A 25,511-nucleotide genomic window follows, 5' to 3' on the forward strand; every position below is an offset into this window, starting at 1 on the left:
TTAGCTATTTAACTCGCGTTCCACCGTAGGTTGTAAACTCTTTAAAAAAAAAAAATACTAGGTATGCAAGCTGCTTAAATATGTTTTTTTTTTACATAAAAGAATTCAAAATGTAAATTAAAAATTCTCTGCAAATATCTAATTAAATAAATCGATAAGCATTTATGTAAATAATAACAAAATTAAAAATTTTAAAAATAAGGACTGAAATTGAAAAACAAAAAACAAAAAGGATAATGATGTACTTTATCCGTTAGGAGATAAAAAAAGCAAAAAAACAACTGTCATAAGCTACCAGGAGCGACTCCGTGTGGGAGAGGACACGATTATGCATCTAGAAAGACAATGGAAGATCAGATTTGACCACCAGGTGACGTCCCACGCGCTGCCTAAATGGCGCGGACGCCACCTAAACACGCGCGAACAACTTTTATGATTTAAAGATTCAAAAGTAAATGTAAAAATACCAAAACGCCTTATAACCCTATTAATCACACAAAATACTCATATGAAACTATGAAAGTACAAAAATACCCCAAAGGAAAAGTTTTTTTTTTTTTCCTTTATAAGGTTAAATGCATTCTTTTACTATGCATAGACAGTGAATAAACCAAAAAAACCATTATCCAACAACCCAACAATTTTTTAATCTTGGAGGCAAAATAATATTTTTACTAGTAAGAGGATTGTAAAAAGTCTAGAAAACTCTTTGTCAACGGTTCTAAATTTTTTTGATTATAAAGGTACAAAAGTATTTTTATTGAGTAAAAAAGATGGAAAAAATACATACACCTCTAAACAATTTTTTAATGACCAATATGCATGTGGAAAAGACAAAATAACCCTCATTTGCCCTTTTTTTTTTCCATCTAAAAATAAAAAAATAATTTCACTATAACAACTTACAACTCACCATATTTATTGCTACCATAAAACTACCACAGGGTGTAGAGTTTTTGTTAATAAACAATCTACAAAGGTTAAAGCTGCATTCCTAGTGAAGAAAGAAAGTTCAAGAGACGTCAATCAGTTCTCCAAGAACATAACATGAAGCACGAAAAGGCAAAGAAATGGAATTTCTTTAATCCAAATATTGTCAGTGTTATTAAAATGAATTCTCAAATTATTGAAGAATGCAATGAATTATTCATTTATTTTTTAAATGAAAAGAGTAAAGAAATTCTTCTTCTTCTTCCTCCTGTCTCGTGGAAATCTAACAACAAAGAGTATTTCCATCTATGATATCACACTTGCAATTCAATAATTCCTTGAAATACAGTTCATAATTGACTTGCTTTCCATGATCATAGCAATCAAATAATCAATTAAATGCTACGATTTTTTTGGGTTGGAGAATAATGAAAATATGTTTCCATTATTTGGTTCAATTAGGAGATTGAAAAAAAAGAGAAAATCATGTAATAAATAAATAAATATTTAAAGAAGGAAAAGAATAATCATGTTGAACAAGAGACAAACATTTAGAGAAGAAAAAGGAGTTAAAAATTAAAATAGCAAGCGTCTACCATAAAAGATGAGAGTCAATGAAGATTATTATGAGACGTTGAAAAAAAATATAGTAGAATTTTTAGCCCCAAAAAAAATCGATAAATAACGATTAAAAAAATGCACAAACAAGCCCTGTTTGTTTTTGTATTTTATAAAAATTTTTGAAAAAATTTGAATTTTTTTTTTATTTTTTACTTTACTTCAAATTAATATTTTTTGGTGTTTTTTTATTATTTTGATGCACCGATATCAAAATTAATTTTTAAAAAATAAAAAATATTATTTTAATATATTTTTGAATAAAAAACACTTTAAAAAATAATTACAACCCCACTTCCAAACAAGATTAATACTGTGTAAACTATAAACTCTAGGTCATGCAGACTCGTATCACCATCCATGCCAGCCTTTCTTTTGTTTCCTTAACTTAATAAAAAATAAATCAGTGGAATTGTTAGCATTTATTTTTCATGAAATAAATATTATTTATAAATTTGATGCAAAATACCCCTAAAAATAAAGGATGGTGAATTTTACTGTAAAAAAAATGCATAGAAAAACAGAGAGAGAGGACGGTGGATTTGCATAGAGTGTGATCTGAAGGCCTTAATTTTAGGTAATAAAACTTCCTCAAAATAAACATGTTCTACTTGAAAGGGAAGGTAAAAATAAATAACAGGGGTTTTGCAAATACGAAGTAAAGTTTTTGGAAAACTAGATTCAAATAAAAACTGAAAATTACTTTTCAAATACAATATTTCTCTGTATGGAAAGGTAGAAAACTAGTTTTTTAATACATATTCCATTACAAGATTTTTTTTTTTCTAAACGAAGAAATAACACAAACAATGCAAAAAATTGTTTTTTATGTCAATTTTAATTTTTTAATTTTTTTTGGATCTTTTACTATATTAACTTTTATTTTTAATTTCACTCTTCAATCAAATATAAAATATATTTTATATTTCAATTCTGATCCTTATTATTTTAATTTTTTTATATAATTAAAATTATTTTTCTTATTTTTATTATTTAATATATAATTGATCGAGAATTAAGTTTTATTGTTTTTCTATATATGATGCTTCAGATCTAATAACCCAGGTCGAGGGTTTGAAAAGTCAGCACGAATTGATATTTTTTTTTTAAAAAATAAACTTTATAATTTACTTTGTTTTTTTTTATTGATTTATTCTGATCTCATAACTTGGATCGCAGGTTTGGTGGAATATCATGGGTTTGCTCAAATATAAAAACTGGGATTGCAAGTTTTTCATGTTAACTCGAGTTAACTAGAACTGATTTGTTTAGGTTATTTTTTTATCCCATATCATCCTGTTGTATTTGATGGAATGTGAACTGAATTATATCTTTTGTTTTTTTTAGAAAATATTTTTTCTCGGGTTATTGTGATATATATATATTTTTAAATTAATTCATCTATTATCATTATTTATTATTTATTATATAATTAAAATAAAATTAACTTATTCATTCCAATAAATCTATAACCCAAATCACATATTTTTATTACCTTTTAAAACGCGCTTAACATCTTTTTTTTTTTTTTTTTAAAAAAAGAGTCTGCCCCATGATGTGCGGACAGTCAAACTAGTCAATAAAAAAAAAAAACATTAAAAAACAAAGACAGCTATCGAATAGGCTAATAGGTAAAATGATCCTGAATTATTGGTCCAATTTAATTCAACTCTTGACCTTTTGATTTTTTATGATTTTAGCACCCCGGACTATCATTTGTAGCTATAAATAGTATAAATTGAATTATATTCTAAAAAAAAAAAAAAAAAAAGAAATACATTGAATCAAGCAAATCAAATAGTGATTAATTATAATAAGGGAAGACCTCAAAAATACCTCTCGACCGTCTGTTAGCATAAATGTAAACCCGAAGCTGATTTTCACATCAATTTTATTCCTATATAATTTTGATTTCTCAATTGGAGCCTTATATTAAAATTCCTTAATAGAAAAATGGTTAAATTCCTCACAAAATTAAATTAATTATTGCAAAGAAAATAATAATTACAGTTTGTAGAGAAACAATTACCAAGTATAGATGGAAAGATCTAGTAGAGAATTTATGAAACTTGATATAAAAATTATTTGAGTATAAAATTGAGACCGAGAGGCACTTTTAAGGCTTGCCCTTAGAAATTAGAATAATTAATAGCTAAAAACAGGTCTCAAAGCTTGTGTGGCAAAACTGTAGCCTCATCGACACCACAAAAAGAGAGGGGAGATGGGAATCATGGCAAAGTCCAAAAGCTGCAAAAACAGCGGTGAAAATTGGGGCATGGGCTTCCTCCTCGTCTTTTTCCCTGAAGACACCTCCTCCTCCTCCTCCTCCCCAACAGCCACCCCCACTGTTCCATTCTCCTCCTCGTCCTCCTCACCGACACCACCAAAAACTACTTCCAGCCCCAATTGTAACTCATCAAAAATAATTAGAAGAACCAACTCAAACAACCCCATCATCACCAAGACTCAATCCACAATCTCAATCTGTGCTCTTCTACTCTTGCTCACTCTCCTTCTCTTCACTCTCTCAACTTTTGAACCCACAATCCCCTACCCTTCCACCACCATTAGTATCAACAAAACCCCACGTAGGTTTTTGTCTCAAAAGCCTCAAAACAAGCTTAAAACCGCCAAAGCCAGTTACTTCTCTATGTTTTCAAGAAGGCCAGAAGATAATAAAGGAAGCGAAAAGTTTCGTTCTTTATTCGCTTTACAAGGAATGGGCAAGCTTTACAGGCGCGGGACTAGGGCAATGAGTGATCTTGTTGTTGCTCATGTAGTGGAAGAGACCAATGAAGCTGAATTTAGACTCTTTTTAAGAGTCTTGCATCGGTCAGGTCTCACAGCAAGAGCCGATGTTGTTTTTGTCTTTCCTTCTTCTTTGTTCGCTTCAAGATTTGAATCACTGATCCAAGAAGAGAATGACTCGTTCTTGAAACTCGTTAATTATTATAAAAAATTGAACGGCACGAGTCATGACTCCGTGTCGGCGTCGAGTTTTGATGTGAGTCAGTTTTTGAAAAGCGAGAAGAAGCAGGTGGGAGAGCCTCTGTGGGGAAAGAGAATTCGAGTTAATGGTGATGGCAATTTCAGTGAGTCGGGAGAGGGTGAAGGGGAGTTGACTTGGTTTCGCTATGGCTCAGTGGTGGGTTTTGAAGCGAGTGAGCTTGACCCGGAAAACTCACTTGCTGGGTTTTTAGATCATTTGCCAATGAGTTTGAGAAGATGGGCTTGTTATCCAATGTTACTCGGTCGAGTTCGGAGAAATTTTAAGCATGTAATGTTAGTGGACGTGAAAAATTTGGTGTTATTCAGCGACCCACTTGGCCGAGTCAGGAACCGGAGTCCAGAATCAGTTTATATAAGAACAAAACAAGAAAGTGGTTCAAGCAAGCATAATAGGAAAATCTCGGAGAAAGCTCAGTCTCATTCTCAAGTTAACTCAGCGATTTTGATGGGTGGAGCACGGGGAATTCGAAGATTGTCTATTGCCATGTTAACAGAAATCGCTCGAGTTGCGATGCAACACAAGAAGAAGAGCTCAGTTACCGAGTCAGGGATTTTAAGTCAACTCGTGGGCAATGTGCATGTATTGAAGAACATTGATTTGATTACAACGACCGAGTCAATCCCGGGTATGAGTTCACTCACTGGCTCAAACTCGTCTTTGTGGAATAATTATAGTATAATCCAACGTGGGGGTAATAGTAATCATGATATTAACTCCATTATCATGAAACAAATATGTTCACGCGAAGCAGAATCTTCTGCTTATAGGGATTGCTAATTAGCAAATTAATTATAGAGGGAGGAAATATAATTTAATTTTTAGAGAAAAAAATTGCATAATTGCGTCTGTTTGTTTTTTTTCTCCTTAATCGCCAATTATATTTGTTTTTACATGTAAATGATATTGTTGAAGATATTATTTATTTTTTAAAATTTTCTATAATTGTAATGTTAATCAGCAACAAATCCGGAGGATGCAAGCATGACAAGAAAATGGTCAAAAGGCCATATTAATTAATCATCATTCTGTCTTGTAGAAGCTAAAGAACAATATATCATAATTATTAAATCCGCACATATTTATCCTTAATTTTAGAACTAGGATTGAAGTAGCTTCTGCTTTTTTTTTAATTGTGTTTGTTTTAAAAAGATATTTATTTATTTTATTTATAATTTTAATATATTGATGTTAAAAATTAAAAAAAAACAATATTTGAATGTGTTTTAAAAAAAATAGTCTGTATTGTAATATTGCTTAGCTTAGATTTATTGCAATTAAGATTACTTTACTGTTAAAATGATATTTGAGTTTGTTGAAAAAAATCTTAATTACGATGATCTCATGATTTTATTTATCACCGAAAAAAATATTAAATTTAAAAACATAATGAAAAAAAAAAGAGGTTTAATGCGAATGTGGGAGACAAAAAAAAATGGATGCTTTGGTCAGCGTTTTATAATTATGTTCCTAAATGTTTGCCTACTTTATGTAATTGATTGTTGATTTTCTGAAAAAGGATGCTATAAATAACCTTTAATTACGCACGCTAATGATCCCTCTTTGATCACCCATTCGTAAAGAATGGATCTTTAGTACCCAAAAAAAAGTTGAAAGCAAAGGCCGTACACTTGATTTCATATTTAAAGATTTCATAGTTTTTAAATGCCACCGGGTAAGACCTCGATATACATTAGTTAATCTAGGTTAACTCGGTTTATATTAAAAAAAAAAAATTAATGGGTTTTGATCGGATTTTGTTTGGGTTGATCGGGTTATAGATCAGTCTGAGTTTTTGACCGAGTCATATCGAATTAATTTTTTTTTAATTTTTATTGAAACCCAGATCAACTTAGACCATAAAATACTTGGATCACGAGTTAACCCAGCAATTTAGGCATAGGTCTTTTTTTTTAAAAAAAAAATTTGCTAGAATTGCTGCTCATTTCTGCATAAAGAAGTTAAAGTCAGAGGGAGCGGATGATGGAGAAAATGTAAAGCAACTACACGTGCTTATGAATTGTGATCTTCTTCTTCAGGTTTTATTTCAAGGCATGAAAAGCAATGAAACGTGTCAATCAAGCACCTTTGCTTTCGCTTTTATAGCCAGCTCTTGCCCAACCAAGCAAACCCTAGCTAGCTAGTAAATGTATTCACATGGCATTAGAAGAAAGGAATAAAAAAAGGGGGAAGATGGCTGAAAGAATTAAGTAAGGTTCTGAATTCTGATAAGGGTTTAACGAGCTGCTGGGTACGTGGTGGTAGTAGAAAAGTGTGTGCGGTATGTTTAGTCCCTTTTTCTTTGCCATTCTTAAAGGGCTGACATGTTAAAGATTACTACTCTTGCCCTGTGGATTTTTAGTCATTTAAGTTTAGATTTCTGAAGGTTTCCTTGCATTTTCGTGACTTTAGCTGTTTGAAATACTGTCAGGATATTGACTATTTTTGTAGTAATTGTTTGTATGAATTTAAGATTTTACAATTCAATGGTGCCCCCCATTTGTGGAATTTCTCTGTGACTTGAATGTAATAGTTATGATACTTGGTTTGGGGTTTGACACAACTCGATGCTTGGATTGTAGTTCTATTGAGTGGATTTACGGGTTGATCAATCAACTTAAACCAATCAAAACGATATCATTTTAGATAAAAAAAACTAAAGGTGACATCGTTGGCCAAGCCAGGTCTGGATTGAGTTTGGTCGAGTTAATTGCATCTGTCCGAACATGATTGGATTGCTTGAGTTAAATTCGGTTCAATGATAAACCCCCTTCAAATTAGGCTATGAAGCAATGAGTTTTCCAAGTTAACTTGTTAGGCCACGTTGAATATGATAACTATGCAGCTTTATTCTTGCTGCATGGTCAGTTTTCATTCCTTCGGATGCTTTTTTGCTTTTATTTTTCTGATTTTTAGAATTTCATCCTTTGGAGACAGAGAGAGAGAGAGAGAGAGAGCGCTAGCTTCATTGGATGCTGACCTTCAAGCAGCAATTTCGTCTTATTAAGAATATTTCCATTTCGACGCGTGCAAAAACAAAACAAGAAAAAGGATAATTATGATGATATTACTATTCCATATCGGCTAGGAAAAAAAATCAGATACTTTTTAAAGGACATTTCGTATATGAATACGTACATTCATAATCAATTTCCATAGTCATAATTACAGTGATGACAAAAAAAAATACACGTTTTTTGCATCCTATAAAGGGCATAATTAGAAAGAAAAATCCATTATTAACATATAATTTGCTTTTAACATAGCAAGAGTAGACTTATTTTATTTTATTTTTTTGATTAATATGGGTATTCAGACCAGCTTACGTGCACCTCGATTAATTCCACGGGTCATAAAGTTAACGACCATATAAACCTCCAGTGACCCTGAAATTTGTGAGACTCGAACTAATAATCTTTATAGAATAAATCTAGTGTTTGATCAGTTGAGCTACACCCCTTAGTATTACTAGTAAACTTATTTTAATATCCTGAAAATGACACAAGAATATCTCTAAACTATGGGGAAAAAAAGGGTTTCCAAGTGCAGTGCAGTCCAATTCAAACCTAGGAGGAGGCTTCGTAGCTGCCGTGGGGACAAGAACGAGTCCATTCTCGATTTAGTTAAGGTAGACAATTCATGTTAAAGAAGGTGGTTAGATATTTCCTATAATCAATGTTCTTAAAGCGTCCGTTGGGGTTGAAACATTAGTCACGGTCCAATTCGAACATTAGCACCATCGCTTTCAATTTGAATTTACTCCAACACATACTTCACGCCAAAGACTTGGGTATTGTAATTGAGGAGTTTTAAAAAAATCATTTATTTTTAGAATAGTTTCACTTTTCAAATGTTATCTTCAAACTAATATAAGGATTAATTTCTTTTTTCAAAAAAATAAAATACGAAGCACACATGCTCCGATATGATTAACTTCGGGAGATCACCTATTCTTTATTTCTAAAGTTTAAAAATGAAGGTAAATTTGAATTAAATTAAAGAAAGTACTAAATAAAATATATTTAATATTATGATGTAAAGTGTTTTTTTGTTTGAAAATATATTAAAATATATTTTTGAGATCAATAAATTAAAATTATTGAAAATAATTAAAAATATTAATTCAATATTTTTTCATGCCAATCACATTAAAAGGGTGTTTGTATGTGTGATAGCGGTTATTTTTCAAAATACTTTTAGCTCGGAAATATATCAAAATTATATATTTTTTATTTTTTAAAAATTATTTTTGATATCAGTACATCAAAATAATTTAAAAATATTAAAAAAATTAATTTAAAATATAAAATAAAAAAATTATTTTTTAAAAAAACACAATAACAAGCTAGAAATAAACTCGAGATAGGTTACTTTCAACAGAGGGTTTGGTATGACACTCGGCCGAAAGGTTGTAGGCCGCTCCTCCACAAACTACATTCTTTGCAATTAATTAATTAATTAATTAATTTAATACCAATAAAGATGGCTTAATGGTGCAGACTCAAGTATGAGCTACATTCTTTTTTGATCCACCTACATTGATATATTATAATGTTTGTTATCCATTACATCTCATCAATCATCAGCATGAGAGGTTTTTTTTTTTTCAAGTAAAAAAGATAAAATAATTAGACAAATTAAAGGCAAAATATTTTTGAAACATTCAATGAATAACTAATAATTTTTACTTTATGAACTCAATTTAAATGATAAGATAAATATTGGAAGGAAAAAGAGAATTATACTCACTTATTTTTTTAAAAAAAATTTCCAGTTTCTTTTTCATATCCTATCAATCTCTCTCTTATTAAATAAATATTATTAATTTTTTTTTAGATTAACGTAGGTGTCCGGGTCAGTTTGCGCGCACTTTGACTAATCCCACGAGTCTTGAAGTTAACGACCATGTAAGCTTTCAGTAGCCCTAAGGTTTGTGAGACTCGAACTGGTGATCTCTGGAGAGCAAACCTAGAATCTGACCAGTTAAGCTACACCCCTCAAGGTTAAATATTATTAATTACTTCATGAGTATAGTAGAATTTCTTAATAAATGCTTTATTTATTCACCTCAAATATTCAATTAACTATCATCGGGGATTTTGTTTGATCACTTTCCAAAAGGATGTGGGCATGTGATTGAATGTCTACATGAAGAAAATTAATCCCACAGATGTTGGCTTTACGACTCTTGGGAGGGGACTCTTTCTTCACATAATCAACAAAATAATGATAGAACATTCTAGTCTCTATTAATTAATTGTCACGGGGAGATTTTAATCAATGTAAACTGCCTAAAAACCTAATTAAATATAATAATTAACAGAACTTTTATGGCCTAATAATCCAACATGTGAAACCTAATTAGCTTTCTGGGCAAAAAAGTAAACGTTATGGCCTAATAAAGCAACATGTGAAACCTAATTAGCTTTGCGGGCAAAAAAGTAAACGAGAACATTCCTTGGGATTTCAAAATTAAAAGACAAGATTGTACGTGTGTGGAACTCCGAAACTTTTGTTCACGTGATTGAATGAATCGATCCTATTAATATTTTTTTGATTTTATGTTTTAAAAGTATTTTTTTAAAAAATTAATTTTTATTTATTTTAAATTAATATTATTTTTTGATATTTTTAGATCATTTTGATGTACTAATGTCAAAAATAATTTTTAAAAAATAATAAAAATATTATTTTTATATATTTTTAAGTAAAAAACACTTTGAAAAGCAACTGTAACCATTCTCAAACACGTTATAAATTTTGCTGATCAATTTAGGACCCCACTAACCAATTCTCTAAACCAAGTGTTAAAAAAAAATTATCAATTTATAATTTGATTGTTGACCTAGATATTAATCTATAATTTGATTGAAATGGTTAAAACCAAATATTTTTTTTTAAAAAAAATAATATTGTTTTGATATTTTAGTATTTTTTTTAATTAATTTAGATCAAAGCATCAACCCACTAATGTATAGGCCAGCTCCAAAAAACGGGGAGACCCATCAGAAGACAAGGATCATTCATCCATGGAGCAAGATACCAACACCACAAATCAATTTATACGAGGTGATGGTTTTTGTTTTCTAAATAATGTTAATGCAATCAAAATAACTCATTTTTATCATAAATTATTAATGAAATACATCAAATTCAAGAGTCATGCCAACAAGACTCTTTAATAAAAGAACTTGAGATTTTTAGCCTTTTAATTTACGAATTTTAGGCTATACAAATTGTTTTTGAGCATTTTTTTACCATATTCATTTTTATTATAAATTATATATGAAAAACAACTTAAGAATTACAACTCAAAAGGAAAGAGCTAAAAATTCATGCAAAACTGACTCCTAAGAACTCCATTACTGAAAGATCTCACAAACTTGGGAGCGCACCTGAAAGAAAACAAACAGATCGCATAATGGCAATAAGACTGAAAGGTATGAAAGCTTACTGAATAACTCTTTACACACAACCATACATGCTTGTTCCATCCAAACAACAACTTTCGGTTCCTGTATACTGGAATTTGATTACAAGTGCAGTACATATACACCCTTTTTTTCTCAACAAATAAAAAAGATTAAAAAGAGGGAAGAATAAAGTCAAATAATCACCAATGAGATACTCTGTGACCAAATAAAAGAATTTGACCTCCCAACTGCCAGAGACTACAGTCTGGTATCAATACAAGAGGCAGAGGTAGATTTAAAGGAAAAAAACACGGGCAAAACTCACTCTTCATGCATAATCACAATCAATACCGCTTTACTAATCACTGCTACACTCCATCATCAAGGAGTAACTAGTGAGATGCTAGACAAAACAAGCCAGGCATGGCTCACCACCAATGAAAGCACAGTTTTCCAACAGAGCAGTCGAGACCATAATGATCGAGGAAATTTGAGTTAGAGCACAAAAGGGTAGAAAAATAATCCCTTTAATGGACTTGATATGATCTCTAGAATAAATCAAATTTCTTCTTCTGCATGTCCTGCTTCCATTTTGGCATTTTATAAAATGCTTCTTTTGTCACCCCAAAAACAGTTTGGAACTCCTCGTCTGATAGATAAGCCTGAAAATTCAAACAGAGAAAAACTTGAATTCCAATCCGGATAACAAATTCAAGTGAAGTAACAAATTTGAGAATAGGACCAACCTCTCTCCGTTTAAAATCAATTCCTTTTACAGGATTGTCAGAGTGAGCCTTCAGTTGATCATAACTGAATGTACTTTGACCATTCCCATCATCATTCTCCTCCTGTTCTGTATCTTGCTTTCTTTCTGAATCCTCCCCATTGCTTTCAGGTACAGATGCAGTCTCTTCCATTTCCTTGACTTCTGCAACTCCTTCAGAACCCTCTACTTCAGATTGTGTTTCACTTTTCCCTTCAGCTACAAGTGCATAAATGTCTTAGATTGTTCAATTCATATACATATGAGAGATCAAATTAAATTGGAGATTCTTAATTCTCAACAGAAAAAAATATACTCTTGCAGAATAAGATAGACATTTTAAAAGCAACTGTGATTTCTTCATATCTAAGATACCGCCATCTGAAACACGCAAAAAGATGATTTCTTACTAGGAAGGTTAGTTTCTGAGCGAGGACTACGAGAAGGAGAGGTTTCGGGTGTTTTCTTTTCAGCAGTAAGAACTGATGAAAGAGCAGCAACAGCTGCAGCTCTTTGTGATCCCTGACCAATCCCAGATGGCCTTGGAGCAGTAGTTTTCGATCCTGGGGATGAATTGAATGCAGAGGATAAGGCAGCTAAAGCTGAAGCTCTCTGTGTCGGCCCTCCTTGACTGGACCCATTAGACCTATCCTGCACCTCAAATCACATCCACGTCATTAGGCCAAAAAAATGATTCAGTAAATGAATTCTTAACACACATACATCATCACTGTTGGGTACGAGAGCTTCAATAATATAAGCATGCTTCGAAGAAATTGCAAGAAAAACATGTAAATAAACAGAAGTCATATGAGCAAGAAGCTAATGTCAGAAACCTAACCATACATCCAAACGCAAATTCTAGGTGAAAATATACAACATTGATCGGCAGCAGATGCTCGTAAAAGCAACAAAACATGCATAGACAATGCTTTGTACCCATCAAATTTCCAGCTGACTCCGGTCAAAGAGAGGAAAACCAAAAGAATTAGAATTATGCCACTTATGAAAAAAAAAATTACTCAATTACCAAGACTCTAATTAACCAGAAAATGTGACCTCCATGGACCTATTGAGAACATGAAAGGACAAAAGGCCAGCCATACTCTTCCTCACTGTTGGTTTGTCAGTTGTTTGGAAAGCATATGACTTGTTTACTAGAAGGGAAGAAAGAAGCAACCCATTGAATAAAGAAATATGAAAACATACAAAACAGTATGCAGTTAACAGTATGCAGCTAACATTGAAAGAGACAGAAAGCAGACTCCTACAAAGTCAAAGAGAAAAGATGAAAGGCAATTTACCACACTGTTGCACGAACAAAATATTTACCAGATGTGATGACTTTCCAGAAGGATTAAATGCAGAAGACAAGGCAGCTAACGCTGAAGCCCGTTGGGTTGGCCCTCCTTGATTTCCATTGGACTTGTCCTGCAAACAAATAATCATGCATTGCATCATCATCAACGTCAACACCAACATTGCATGTAAGACCTGACTCAACTGCATTAGCACATACAGGGAGAACAAGAACAGCAAGACGAAAGACACAATGTCAACATAGTTCGTGGGATTGAGGAGAAGAAAAGTAGCCAAAAGAAGCTACTTACATAGTGGAGAAAAAACTTGGGAGAACAGGATTACAGAAAAGTCTCATCATAGCATTCAACAGTAAAAGAAATAAAGACATTTTATTATAAAGACAAAAAATTAGTTTAAATTCATTCAAACAACAAATGGTACAGTTATCTATCAATCACCAAGTTATGTACCAGCTTTTTGCATCAAGCAACACATTTACCTCCACAGCGTGATGTCCTAACCCAAAGAGTAATGCAACCTTCTTTTGGAATGAGTTTCCTTGAACCTGCAATGCAAGGACAAACTTTTTAAACATACAAACAAAAGAACAAGTTATTGAACATGGGATATATGTGAACAAAGAGAATTTTGTGAATAACAGAGTATTAATCTTAAGATCCAAACCACGTTTGCTTGTTTCTTTATTTCCTTTTCTTCTTTTCCTTTTCTTTTTTTTTCAAATGACACATCCAGATTCCGAGCTCCAAAGTTTGTCTTCATAATCATGATCATCATTGTTCAACTTAAAAGCTCCGGGCATGTGGTGTAATGTTTTTTTTTTTTTGGTAAATGGTTCATAATGGGCGGGCCCAAGTAGAGTAGAGGAGCTAGTGTTGAAGTTCCTTTACTGATTTTTTTAATACAGGGAAGCCCTTAGATTTTGTGGAGATGTAGTGTATGAGTGAAGTTGAATTCAACAAACTTTTACAAACACTCTAGGCAAGGTAGAATAGTCCCCTTAACTGATATTCAATTGGACTAAAAAATCCTTTTGCCTTGATTCTATTTCTAGAACCTATTTATAATAAATGATTCTCATCCCGTTCCCATTGACATGGTGAAAAGACTTGAGCTTCTACCCTTGTCTAGGAGACTAACTTCCGCACAAGCTTCCTGATGCCTCAAGTTCTCACTTCATCCACCATAACTTGTTTAGTTTTGTGTTTTTAATGAGACTCACCAAACTTGATCATGTTAGTATAAACGTTTGGAGGTGACTATATACGCATTCCGTCAATGATCTACTTGTACTACCAAGCTAAGCCTTCGCTAAGTAATGCAAACTACATTTTCTATTATCCTACCCAATAACAGGATTCCTGGGAATTCATCCACGTGCACAGCACCCACCTCAACTCCTTCATAGATATGCCACTCATAACATTCTGGATTTTACTATTCTCAATGACAATATTTCAATAGTGAGATAATAAAATAATGACTTGAGAAAAGATAAATAATGCTTGATTCAGTACATACAGTGGCTTTTATGGGATCCCACAAAAAGTATGTTGTAAAGAATGATGGTTCATTTCCTTCGGTAACTTTATACAGTGGTACAAATGGAGACAAACCATCCAGAGATACAGCCATCTCAATGTATTTCTGCAAAGGAACATATACTGTAAGTAACATTGACAGGAAAAATCTGACAAAAGCAGAACAGTTTAAGCACTACCTGGCCAATATCAAAAACAATTTGCTTTTCTTTGGGATCTACAGACTGGCCAACCCAAACAAACACTTCTGCATGTGTATCAAGTATCAAGATATCCTCAGTCAACAAGTCATCTTGAGAGAAGTTGTAAATTTCCTCAACCTGCCCAATTGAACATGAGAAGCCACTAAGAAGCTGTATAGCAAGAATTTTCAACCGCACTTAAAATCTAGAACTCACCTGAAATTTCCCTGGCAATCCACATAGCAGCAAAAATCGTCATAAAAAAGCCCAGTTAGAATGTTATTTCAGCTACTTAAAAATCTCAGATGACAGTTTCGATCAGATTTATTTCAAAAGAAAATAAATGAAAATTTCAGAGTATCAGCCAAGGTTCAAAATTAGAAATGTCACCTTTATTTAAGGAGAATTCGAACAAGTGAGGATCTCTGACAGTTTCTGGAGAAACTTTTTTGATGGTGTAACTTTGTTTGCCTCCAAGGGCAAACCAGAAAGATGAGCTTTCAGTTCCTTCTTTAGCATGTTTCAACGCAACTCCTGGCTGAATTAGTGAGGCAAGTGATAGTAAGATGACGATCAAATAAAAGAAAAAAATGAAATTTTGTTCGTGATAGTAAGATGACGATCAAATAAAAAGACCTTTAATAGGAGAAACTACAGGAGACACATGGCAATTGAAATGCAATTTTAACTAAATGTGCAGCAGCTCTATTTTTGTGTGTAAGTATGTGCATTCGTATTTAATAGGTCCCATTCCCAAGGTAAATTTTAATATTAACTAATTGCTTAGTGAAATCCAAATATCAAGAATTCATTAAAAAATTGGAGAATATCTGATATTACAGATTTAAAAATATCACTACTTCCTTTGATGTGTGCAATAAAATGAAAAGCAACACGGCTAAATTTGAAATATCAGGTATCATTTTTATATCACGTTCCCGTTTTATAGGTACTTTTTTAATTAAGCGTTTAAAACAAGCCATTGATATTCTTTCCAATAGGAAAACATGTTTTAACAAAATCAGAAAGGTAACAATTCCATTAAGGATGGTACCTTCAAAAATTCAGCAATTTTTGCAGCTAGCTGCTGCTGCTCAAAGGTGCTTTGATTCCCATGCCAGGTGAAAATTGACGAGCCAGATTGCAGAAGGAAGCACTCTGCAGGGTTCAATGATGTTGCCACCTGAAAGAGAATAATTTGATGGGGTATACATAACTGTTAGTGCTACTCCTTTTCTTTTAACAGTGATTGATGCAATGAGGTATTAAGATTATACTCAAAAAGCTTTTGAAGGAATGTGAAGATGGATCTTTCCTATTCACTTTAAAAGAAAAACTGGAGAAATTTTGAATTGTTCAGATGGGAAAAAGGTGATAGTTTCTAAAACTGTAACAGACTGTTGACCATAATGAATAGAAGAATTGTGGTCTCCAAATTACTAAAATATCTTCATAGTAGACTTCAAGATAAACAAAATCTATCAGCAGAAAAGAAAAGCTCAATGATCAGACCACATACTGCTTCAACTTGCACTGCCTTATTGTTATGAACTGAAGTTCCAGATATCCGAAAGAGTGCAACAGAATCTGCAGTGTAGGTTTCATCTGGCGATCCTTTCTCGGCTAGAGAATTCTTGTAACCAGAGCTCTGACCACCCTGAAGAGGAATCAAAGCAAATTTGTTTACAGCTAACCAAACAAAAAAAATCATCATTACAATAATAATTGAGACTTAAATTGTAACACCGGAATTGTAAAAGATTTAAAATGTGCACCTTGAGGATCACCAAAGGCTGAAAAAGTGCTACAAATTGTGGAGGCTCCTTACCTTGAAAAATACGACCCTGCAAGAAGCAACTATTATATGCAAGTCATAGGAGCAATATCCACAATTTAACTTCATATTGTATCGTACCTGTACAGGTCTGCCCTTTAATGAGTTGGACATTGTATTAGCCAGCCGAGCAGCCATCTTCTGGTCCTCCTGGATTGGGCAACCACAGAACTCGTTATTAAACTAGCCAAATGAAGTCCACTGATACAAGGCGATACAATCAACAGATAAATTTATAGGCATTTCTTCTGTGCAGCAATCATGACATGGCAAAGTGACATCGATAACTACCATAGTTTAAGTGATTAAGAAAATATTTGAGTGAAATAGTGAACAAACAAAGTCAAAATGCAGTACATCGTGCAGGAGTTGGTATTTTTGCATTTGTTTCACATTCATAGCAAAACAATGTGTGCACGATGCCAAGGGAGTGGAAGAATGTACAATGTATCTGTTTTTACATGCACAAGAACCCTCCACAACCGTTTATGTTATTTGCTTGGAGACATCTCCATCACTACCCATACTTCTTTCAATTATCTTAACCCAACTTCAACAATATAAATTACCTCTATGCTATTGTTTCCAAACCAACAGCAGAGAAGGTAATCTTCTTTCCTATCACCAGAGTGATAGGTATAGAGTATGATGTAGCAATCTCCACTATAAAATTTACCAATATCCTCCTTTGGCAATGGAGTCTTTGCACTGCCGTTGATGCACCATACCTGCAAACCAAACAGAATTCAATGTTCCAAGAATTATTGATTTTAACAAGCCTACGATTCAAAAATTCCCAAAACACATTTAAGGGACCCAAACTAAACCTCCATCTTTCCACCTCCTTCAAGCAAAGGTGGTACTTCCTCGTTTACAGGAGCGCTTTTTGTCATACCCTTGAGACCAACACCTTGTTGCTTCAGCAAAGCTACCATTACACAGTATACCAAATTTAATAATGTTACCCAAAATATGTTGCTTAATTCAACTCTCAGCATGTGATCATTACCTGCTACCTTCCCTCTTCCCTCTTCAGCACCAGGAGCTGCGGATCCAGCAGGCCAAGAATCAAAGTTTGACTTGAACGAATGTGTCTCATAACCTTGAATCAGTCTGGTTATGCGAGTAGCTTTCGGCCTGTTTTGGCTCACCACAAATTCCTGCAAAAATAGTTTGGAAATGAGATCCCATATTTTGTGTAGAGAAGAAATGCAAAACAGCCTTGGAGATGGGATTTCATATCCTTGTTTTGATGAAGAAATATATGCATGTCTCTACCTCAGCAGCCTGACTAGCAGCTTTTCTCTCCTCCACTTGTGTTACACGGCCAACCCAAAGAAATACCTCAGAACCACAGTCAAGGAGATAACATTTATTGTTTTCTAACAGTCCTTTGGACAGCTCGCCATCTACCATCTTCACCTCACCATCAGTAATGCTACATGAATCAATGATTACAAATTAGCATTGAGTAGCTTCTGTCGATAAGTGAGAGAGATCATAAAAACATTGGAAGCAGATTAAATGTGCCCATGTTTCTTCCAAAATAAAGGAAATTAACTCTTTGAAGATAATAAAAATGAATGTGCAAGGGTAAACTGAATTTTGATGAGGTCATGGAAATTAATAGCAATCAGATGAGTCTTTTACAGCACAATTCCCTCCACAAGAGAAACACTGAAGTTCTAGTAGAATAATTTATTTCTATAAAATTCTACCCCTACCATCTAGACCAAGATAATAAATGAAGGCACAATAAGAGATGCTTATATGGAGCTAGATTACAACGATGACAAATTTATTGTATGCCAACTATTAGGCCACAGATTCCAGAAATCCCAGAAAAATAGATTGCATATTAAAATTATTGGATGCCAACAAGAACATACCAATAATTGATACGCGGATGACGAGTGTGTGTAAAGGAGTTAACACTGTTCTTTTAAGATCATGTGCAGATTCACTAAGTGTCATATTTCAGCTTATTAGTGAGTTCTGTAGTTCTGAATGTGAATGCAAAGGGCAGCATAAACACGACAGCTAAAAGTACTTGTTTTCTTCATAACATGATGAGTAGCAGAAGTTAACATTTCCATGTATAGGCAACAAATGTAAAAGATAAAAAGAGGAAAAATCACAACTCTACATTAATTTTCAAATCTCGTAATTCTACTAGGATACACAAACAAAATCATATAAGATCATAATACCTGTAAAGCTTGGCTGGAGTTGTCTCCAGGATGATGTCATCTTCACTGACAACCTTTTTGCCAATTGGAGCAAAACCACCAAATAGGACCCAGAATTCACCAGAGTCTGACTCAGTGTCTAACTTCCCGTCATCTAGCATCACAAAAGCAATTATGTAGAGATAAGTAGCAGGCAAATAAATATTAACACTAGAATTGCACAAAACAAATAAAACATGGCTGGATAAAGTAAGACTGTTGAAAAGTATAAGGACTGGAAAGGAGGAATGTGATATGAAATTGTAAATCCAGGTGACTTACCAACAATTGCAACATCACATGTTCCATCATGATACTTTTCTTTCAAAAACTGAATCACTTCCAAAGCCTTGGCTCTTTCCTGGATATTAGAGTTTGCACCATTGAATTGATAGATCTTGTTCTCAGTATCCAAGATAAACACGTCATCGTGATTTAATGATGACCGGGCAAAAGGAACCTGCACAAGCAAAACCCAGAATCATATGATCCTGTCTCGTGGCAGATTCACATTTGAGAAGATTTTATTGTGGGTTCGTGAACTTCACATTACAAGATCTGACATGGTTATACCTGCTTCATTCTGACAACACGTTTCCCTCTACATACATACAATCGTGTTTCAAATGCTTCCTCCTCAGCTTTTTTAAACCCAGTTGCAACACCCCCCTCTAATGGTATAATACAGGGTTTGAAGTATGCCAAAAATTTGTCAGATTCATGTCCTTGAAGTTCCCTGTGCTGAACCGCACGCCCTCCAAGAACTGCATCCAGTTCAATGGTTTTGATAGCTGCTGTTCCAGCTTCATCCTGTAATAATGTTATGACATTATGTGAGAATATAATTTCAATTCTTAAATCATATGTGAAGACAAGATAATAGCAAAACCAGGTCCTTAAAGAGGAAGTTCGGAAAGTCAGAAACACACCTGACTAGTATCTTTTCCAATCCAGAAGTGGATATCGTACAGATAAGCACCTCCTTTGCCAGGGGTTGTCTACAAAAAAAAGAGGGGACAAGCAAGCATTAGATGAAGTGAGGATACAAAAGGAATTCACTCAGCAAAATAAAAGTTACAATAATCCAAATACATTAACATGCTCTCTTCAAGCAAGATATCTACAAGACTCCATCAATTAATGCAGATATTTTGGTTCAGAAACTAAAAGAAATAAATAGATAAAAAAAATATTAAACCCGCAACACCAACAAAATTTTTGTTCACGATACATTTGAGGACAAATTAAGGAAAAATAGAAGACAGGCACAAGAATTAAAAAAGAGTGTGAGAAAGAGAGAGTACCTGCAAAACAATGTAAGAATCCCCCATGTAGAATTTTCCATGATCAGATTTTGGCAGTGGAACTGGCTGAAAATTCTCGATTCGCCAAATTTCAGTCCCTCTATAAAATGTGTTAAAGTGTAACAGGGAGGAGAATGTTTAACCTTTAACAAATTTCACCAAGAAAAGTCACACACTCACAACTCCATTCAACAAGATAAAAGTTATAGCACATGCATGATACAAATTTTCATGTATGAAGTTGCTTATTCTGTATAGGATACGGTCTCTGGCCCACTCCCTGAAACGCAGGATCCAAAGCTTTTGTAGAGCTAGACATTGCCTAAAATCCTTCTTGTAATTGCTTTTTATGGAAAAAAAAATTGAGTGGATAATGTTTGAAACCCAGCTATTAGCTATTTGAAAATTGCACAAGAGCCTGTTGCAAGATTAAAAGATCAATAATTGGGAAAAATTACATATGCTGCAAATTTTTTGCACCATTCACAAACAAAGAAGATAATTTTACTGCAGCATCCAGAACAAATCAATCAGGGGAATTACATGACTATCAAATTTCATGGTCAATAACTAAGAACTGCTCCGACAAATAGAAACTATTTTCCACTACTTGGACTCTAAATGATCAGAATTCCCTCTAAATACTTTCAAAAGATCTTAAATGAAAATTACCCCACACCATACGAACAGGGTATATTTATCTGTTCATCATCATCATTTTTATTTATTTATTTTGCTTTGGGAAGGGGTTCGCTAAAGAGGAGCAGAAAGTTTCTCAATTGCATGTCTTTGCTCACACCACAGTGATTAGCCACTTCAGGGGCTCCGGAGCATTCATGGAGGCAGGCTGAAATGCATTGGAAAGCTGCAGTGTAACACTGAATGGGTATCCTGTTCTATCTTATTTTATTTATTTTTGTGTGAAAGGGGGGCAGATTAGGAGAGTCCTACATGTTTCCAGAAGTATCAAACAAGCATTGATGACATTCAAAAAACTAAAAATGTATCTGTGCTATAGATATTATAAGAATAAGAATACAGTACTTTCCAAAAGCATCTAACTATAGTTTTTGTGTACTGCTGGATATCTTGTTAGCACTTCTGATTTAATAACTTTTGTGTTAGACGTGATCACGCTAATCTTCTCCTCTTTTCTTTAACATTTAGCTTGCACAGCAAGGCTCAGCATTCATCCAATTCTTTCCACATATCCGGAAGTTTGTCCATTAATATAATGTCCTCAGCAATGGGCACAACAATCATTAGATTTCCCCTCTTATTTTTTTTCTAGAACCATTAACTTATAGGCTCCATGTCAGGTTGTATGGTTTGCTCTCCCAGTTTCCATTACATATTATCCATCATCCATTTATGAAAGATGACAGACCGTTTTGAAATACATGAGTAAATGACAATAACTCTCATCTTATTGGCACGTCCTGCAGGTGCAGGATCCCCACATGCCTTGGCTCGAAGCATAATACCTATCCTTCATGTAGCAAGAAAATGTTAGTATTAGGAATTAAATGAATAGAACCCCCATTATATAATCCTTGAAAATCCTTAGATTCCATTCCCTCAACATCCAGAGCTACATTTCCCACTGCCCTTCACATACGATAGTCATCTACCCACTTTGAATTACCAGATATGATATGAGAAACCATGTGGCTATTATCCTAGCATCACGTATTATTCATAATCTCAGACCAGAAATTGTAATTCTTCTTCTAAGAAATCTGCAAATGCTGGTAGAATTAGTCAATATTCACAGTGCATGAACTGTGAGAAGTTATCGACAAATTCAAACTTCCTGACCAGGCTCATTGCATGTTACACCCAAAATATGGAACTACTACTTTTGTACAAGGACCATGACCATCAATTCAACTTGTCTATAACCTTTTTCTCCCCGTGCAATCTCTACTTGAAAGCGTAAGCATCAAAACAAAGTCAGCACAAGTTCTGGGGGATCTTCAATCAGCCTTCTAGTAACAGCAATAATCACACTTCTCTTATACACACTTTCATCCGTTTTCAGACTTTCACCCGTTTTCAGATAGTTCTGCCGATTCTTAAAACTAGATATAGAGCCTTTTCATACTATCCACTAGCAACCTACCATGTTCCCTAGTTGTTTTGGTTCTTAAGCAACCGCTATCAGAGATATTCACATAGAATCACAACAAAAACTATAAGACCCTCGATCAGCAACTATCTCCAAAAGATGACACCCCTACCAGTCTTAGCAAATCATTCCACCATCCAATATACGATAAACAAATGCCTGCAGTTTGAGTCGCCGTACTACTATAAAGCACAAACCTTATCAATCAATGATCTAGTCGTTTTCTATCAAAAGCAAACATCATTTGACAACAAACCCGGGATTTTTCTCAATCAACCATCGATTATCCATTGACCAATATATTTGATTAAGATCATCATGATGCTCTCAAGTTAATCAAATCATTTCTAAATGAAAAATCATGATCATCATCAACTATTAAGCGCCAAAAAAAATCAAATCAATACAAGGAAACAAAATTGAAAGATCATCAAACAAAAAAACAACAAACAGACAAAACAAGAAAAAATCCAACTTACAATCAGATCAAAGCTGAGATCATCAACAGAAACGAAACCCACCAATATTTGAACAAGATCACGAAAACCCAGATCATAAAACACGAAATAAAATGCGAAATCAAAAGGGATCTAACAGAATTCCATAATTTTTTTTTAAAAAAAAAGAAACAATCAGAGTCCATCTTTCTGTCAAAGAATATACGTACGTACCCGGAAATTTCTGCGTCAAAAAGATGAGCATGCGCAAACGCAGAGATAGTTAGAGAGAGAGAGAATGAGAGCTAGAAATAGAGGGGGAGGGGGGAGCTGGCAATAAAGAGAGATATACTGTGAAAAGGGAGAAATGAAAAAGAAAAGAGAAGTGAATTATTGCTATTTGTGGGGGTTTGGTTTCTTTCTCCCTGCCTGTCTTATAACTTTATTTTATTACTATTTTTTTTTTTCAGACATTTATAAAGTTTCTTCAGATAAATTGAAAGAAAGAAAGAAAAAATACGAGTTTAAAAAGAATTTACTATGAAAGCTTCTTTTTTTTTCTCTTTTGTTGCAGAGAAGAGAGAGATGGCAATGGAGAGGGGAGAGAGAGAGAGAGAGACTGGTAGAATTTAGAAGGCTAAAAAAAAATCCGCGAAGGACGATGGCACCGGCCATGTTGGCTCTTTTTCTCCTTTTCTGATTGCTTAGTTGGATTTTTTTTTTTTGTTTTGTGTTTTTTTTTTAAGACTTTCTTGATATTTTTTTTTTCTTTAACTTGTCAGCAAAACAAGCCTTTTGCTTTTTAGATTTTTGAGCGATGTAATTTATTAAATATAATTTGGAAATCTTTTTCTTGAAAACTTTTTGCGAGGATTTGTGATAAAATTAGTAATGATTTATTTAAGATTTTGTTTAAAAATAGTACGGTTATATTTGATTAATATCTCCATGTTTAATTAGAAAAATAAAAACAGAAATATAAAATAAATTATGTATTTAAAATAGTTTTATAATAAGTTTTTATTTTATTAAAATATAATATATAATGATATGTCTCTTTAATCTCCATAATTTATGTCTATTTTATTAAACAATATCCAATATCATTTGACAACATTATAACTTGCCATGTATTGTATTTTTCTCTTTTAAAAAAAGATTAATGGTTATTTAATTAAAAATCTTTCATGAATTCATTTTTTTAAAATCACAGATATTTCGATGAGGTCGCTCATTTAATGCATGAGATTTTTTGAAAAATGTCTTGGAATAGATTTTTTTGAGATCGTCATAAATTAAAATAATCAAACTAGTCCAATTAATAATTAATAAGATTTTAAATAATAAAATTTTAAAAAAATAAAAACCAACAAAAATCACATTATTATAGATCAAATTGGTACAAACAAATTTTTTTTTAAATGACAAATTAAAAAATGCTCGAGCGCTCGGGCCTATTGGCACGTCACACCTAGGCTTTTAAAAGCTTAGGCGAGTGTGCATAGAGCAACTTACATGCTTCAGTCTCTTTAATTATTATTTTTAATTTTTACGGGATGAACTATCTATCGTCTGTCCTTTGATTTCTTTAAAAGATAAAAACAGTCGACATATGATATGTCCTGCCTAGATTCTGATGATTTCTAGAAACTGAGAAGTCAAGACTGAGATGTTTCACCCTAAAAACCCTTTGTCAACCATGTTTTGACAACAAAAGATATAAAAACACCCTAAACACCTTGAAAAACATATACATGGCCTGAAATAACCAAAAAATCAGGTTAAAAATTCAAAATCAACCCGAAACCAAAATTATTTTCAAGTTCAAATCTACCATTTCAGACAATGTTATGAAAAAATAGCGCCCAAGCTAAACTCCCTCGTAAAAAAAAACTCATTGACACTAAAATAGTCCATTTTCATGATTGAAATTGATGTTAATTGAAACTTTATCTCTTTACCACCAAAATTCAGCCACATTTTCTCTTTAGCACTAAAATCTGATTACTTTCTCTATCATCTCTCAAACCAAAGAACAAAAATAAGTAAATTGAAGTTTTGAATTACAGTTGAATTATATAAATTTTAAGGGACTTAAATTTTATAATTTAAAAGGTTTGAGGATCAAAATGAACGTTTTGTCCCAAGTTTGAAGCAACCACTCATTTTCACCGCCTTTATAGTTTGGTCCTCTTTCTTTGAATCTTGCCATTCCTAAATAAAGATGCTATAATTGACCTTCAATTCATGCTTTTAAAAAGTGGAATTGATTAAAAAAAAAGAGATAAAAAAATAAATCACTCTAGTAATCCACTATGATTTATCTTTGTGTATGTAATGATATAGGAAAAATCCCCACGTCTTTTAGTATTTATTAATAAAAATAGTATTTAATTCTATACTAAAATAAATAAGAACTATTATAGAGCCTCATTGTTTATATTCACAGCAAATCTCTACTTTTTATTTTTCAATTCAAACCCTGTTTTTGTTAAAAATATTTTTTTAATCTCATTATCATATTTTTTTAAACAATTATTCAAGTTTTTTTAATTAATTATGTCGGTTGAATCATGTTGAGTTAACTTCTACATGGTTTAATTTTAAATTTAGACAAAGTAAGAGTTCAGTTGAGAGGTCTTTTTTATATTAATTTTATCATTTTTTTTCTTAATTTTGAACTCATATTTTTCTTACCAGCTTGCTTTTGGACTACCCAAGGCAACTGGGTCACAACATAACAACTTCTAGGTGGTTTAATTTTAAATTAGAGCTGGACAAAGAGTTGGGTAATGGGGATTTTTAT

General features: G+C 33.0%; 2 protein-coding genes across 4 annotated transcripts; one reads left to right on the top strand and one right to left on the bottom strand.

Annotated features, from left to right (window-relative positions):
* Window positions 1-3,694: 3,694 nt before the first annotated feature.
* On the top strand, window positions 3,695-5,500 carry LOC7473614 (uncharacterized). The gene has a single exon (XM_024603126.2). It carries the CDS (start codon window positions 3,770-3,772, stop codon window positions 5,333-5,335), a length of 1,566 nt encoding a protein of 521 aa, XP_024458894.2. The 5' UTR covers window positions 3,695-3,769; the 3' UTR covers window positions 5,336-5,500.
* A 5,496-nt stretch (window positions 5,501-10,996) lies between these two features.
* LOC7496131 (villin-3) lies at window positions 10,997-23,282 on the bottom strand. Of its 3 annotated transcripts, none has more exons than XM_024603560.2 (24): window positions 22,940-23,282; window positions 20,404-20,558; window positions 20,141-20,240; window positions 19,766-19,834; window positions 19,410-19,646; window positions 19,119-19,296; window positions 18,819-18,951; window positions 17,887-18,046; window positions 17,618-17,768; window positions 17,436-17,536; window positions 17,178-17,336; window positions 16,690-16,758; window positions 16,550-16,618; window positions 16,294-16,431; window positions 15,829-15,957; window positions 15,165-15,312; window positions 14,991-15,001; window positions 14,772-14,912; window positions 14,573-14,698; window positions 13,533-13,598; window positions 13,064-13,162; window positions 12,142-12,388; window positions 11,715-11,950; window positions 10,997-11,630 (listed from the first exon to the last, which is right to left on the bottom strand). In XM_024603560.2, exons 2-24 carry the CDS (start codon window positions 20,457-20,459, stop codon window positions 11,517-11,519), a joined length of 2,937 nt encoding a protein of 978 aa, XP_024459328.2. In that variant the 5' UTR covers window positions 20,460-20,558; window positions 22,940-23,282; the 3' UTR covers window positions 10,997-11,516. The 3 variants fall into 3 exon arrangements, with proteins under 3 accessions (XP_024459328.2, XP_052309654.1, XP_024459330.2); XM_052453694.1 differs by having other exon boundaries at window positions 20,404-20,561; XM_024603562.2 differs by having other exon boundaries at window positions 12,142-12,382; window positions 22,940-23,280.
* Window positions 23,283-25,511: the final 2,229 nt, after the last annotated feature.

This window comes from Populus trichocarpa, chromosome 6 (genome assembly GCF_000002775.5).
Source record: "Populus trichocarpa isolate Nisqually-1 chromosome 6, P.trichocarpa_v4.1, whole genome shotgun sequence".
Lineage (NCBI taxonomy): Eukaryota > Viridiplantae > Streptophyta > Magnoliopsida > Malpighiales > Salicaceae > Populus > Populus trichocarpa.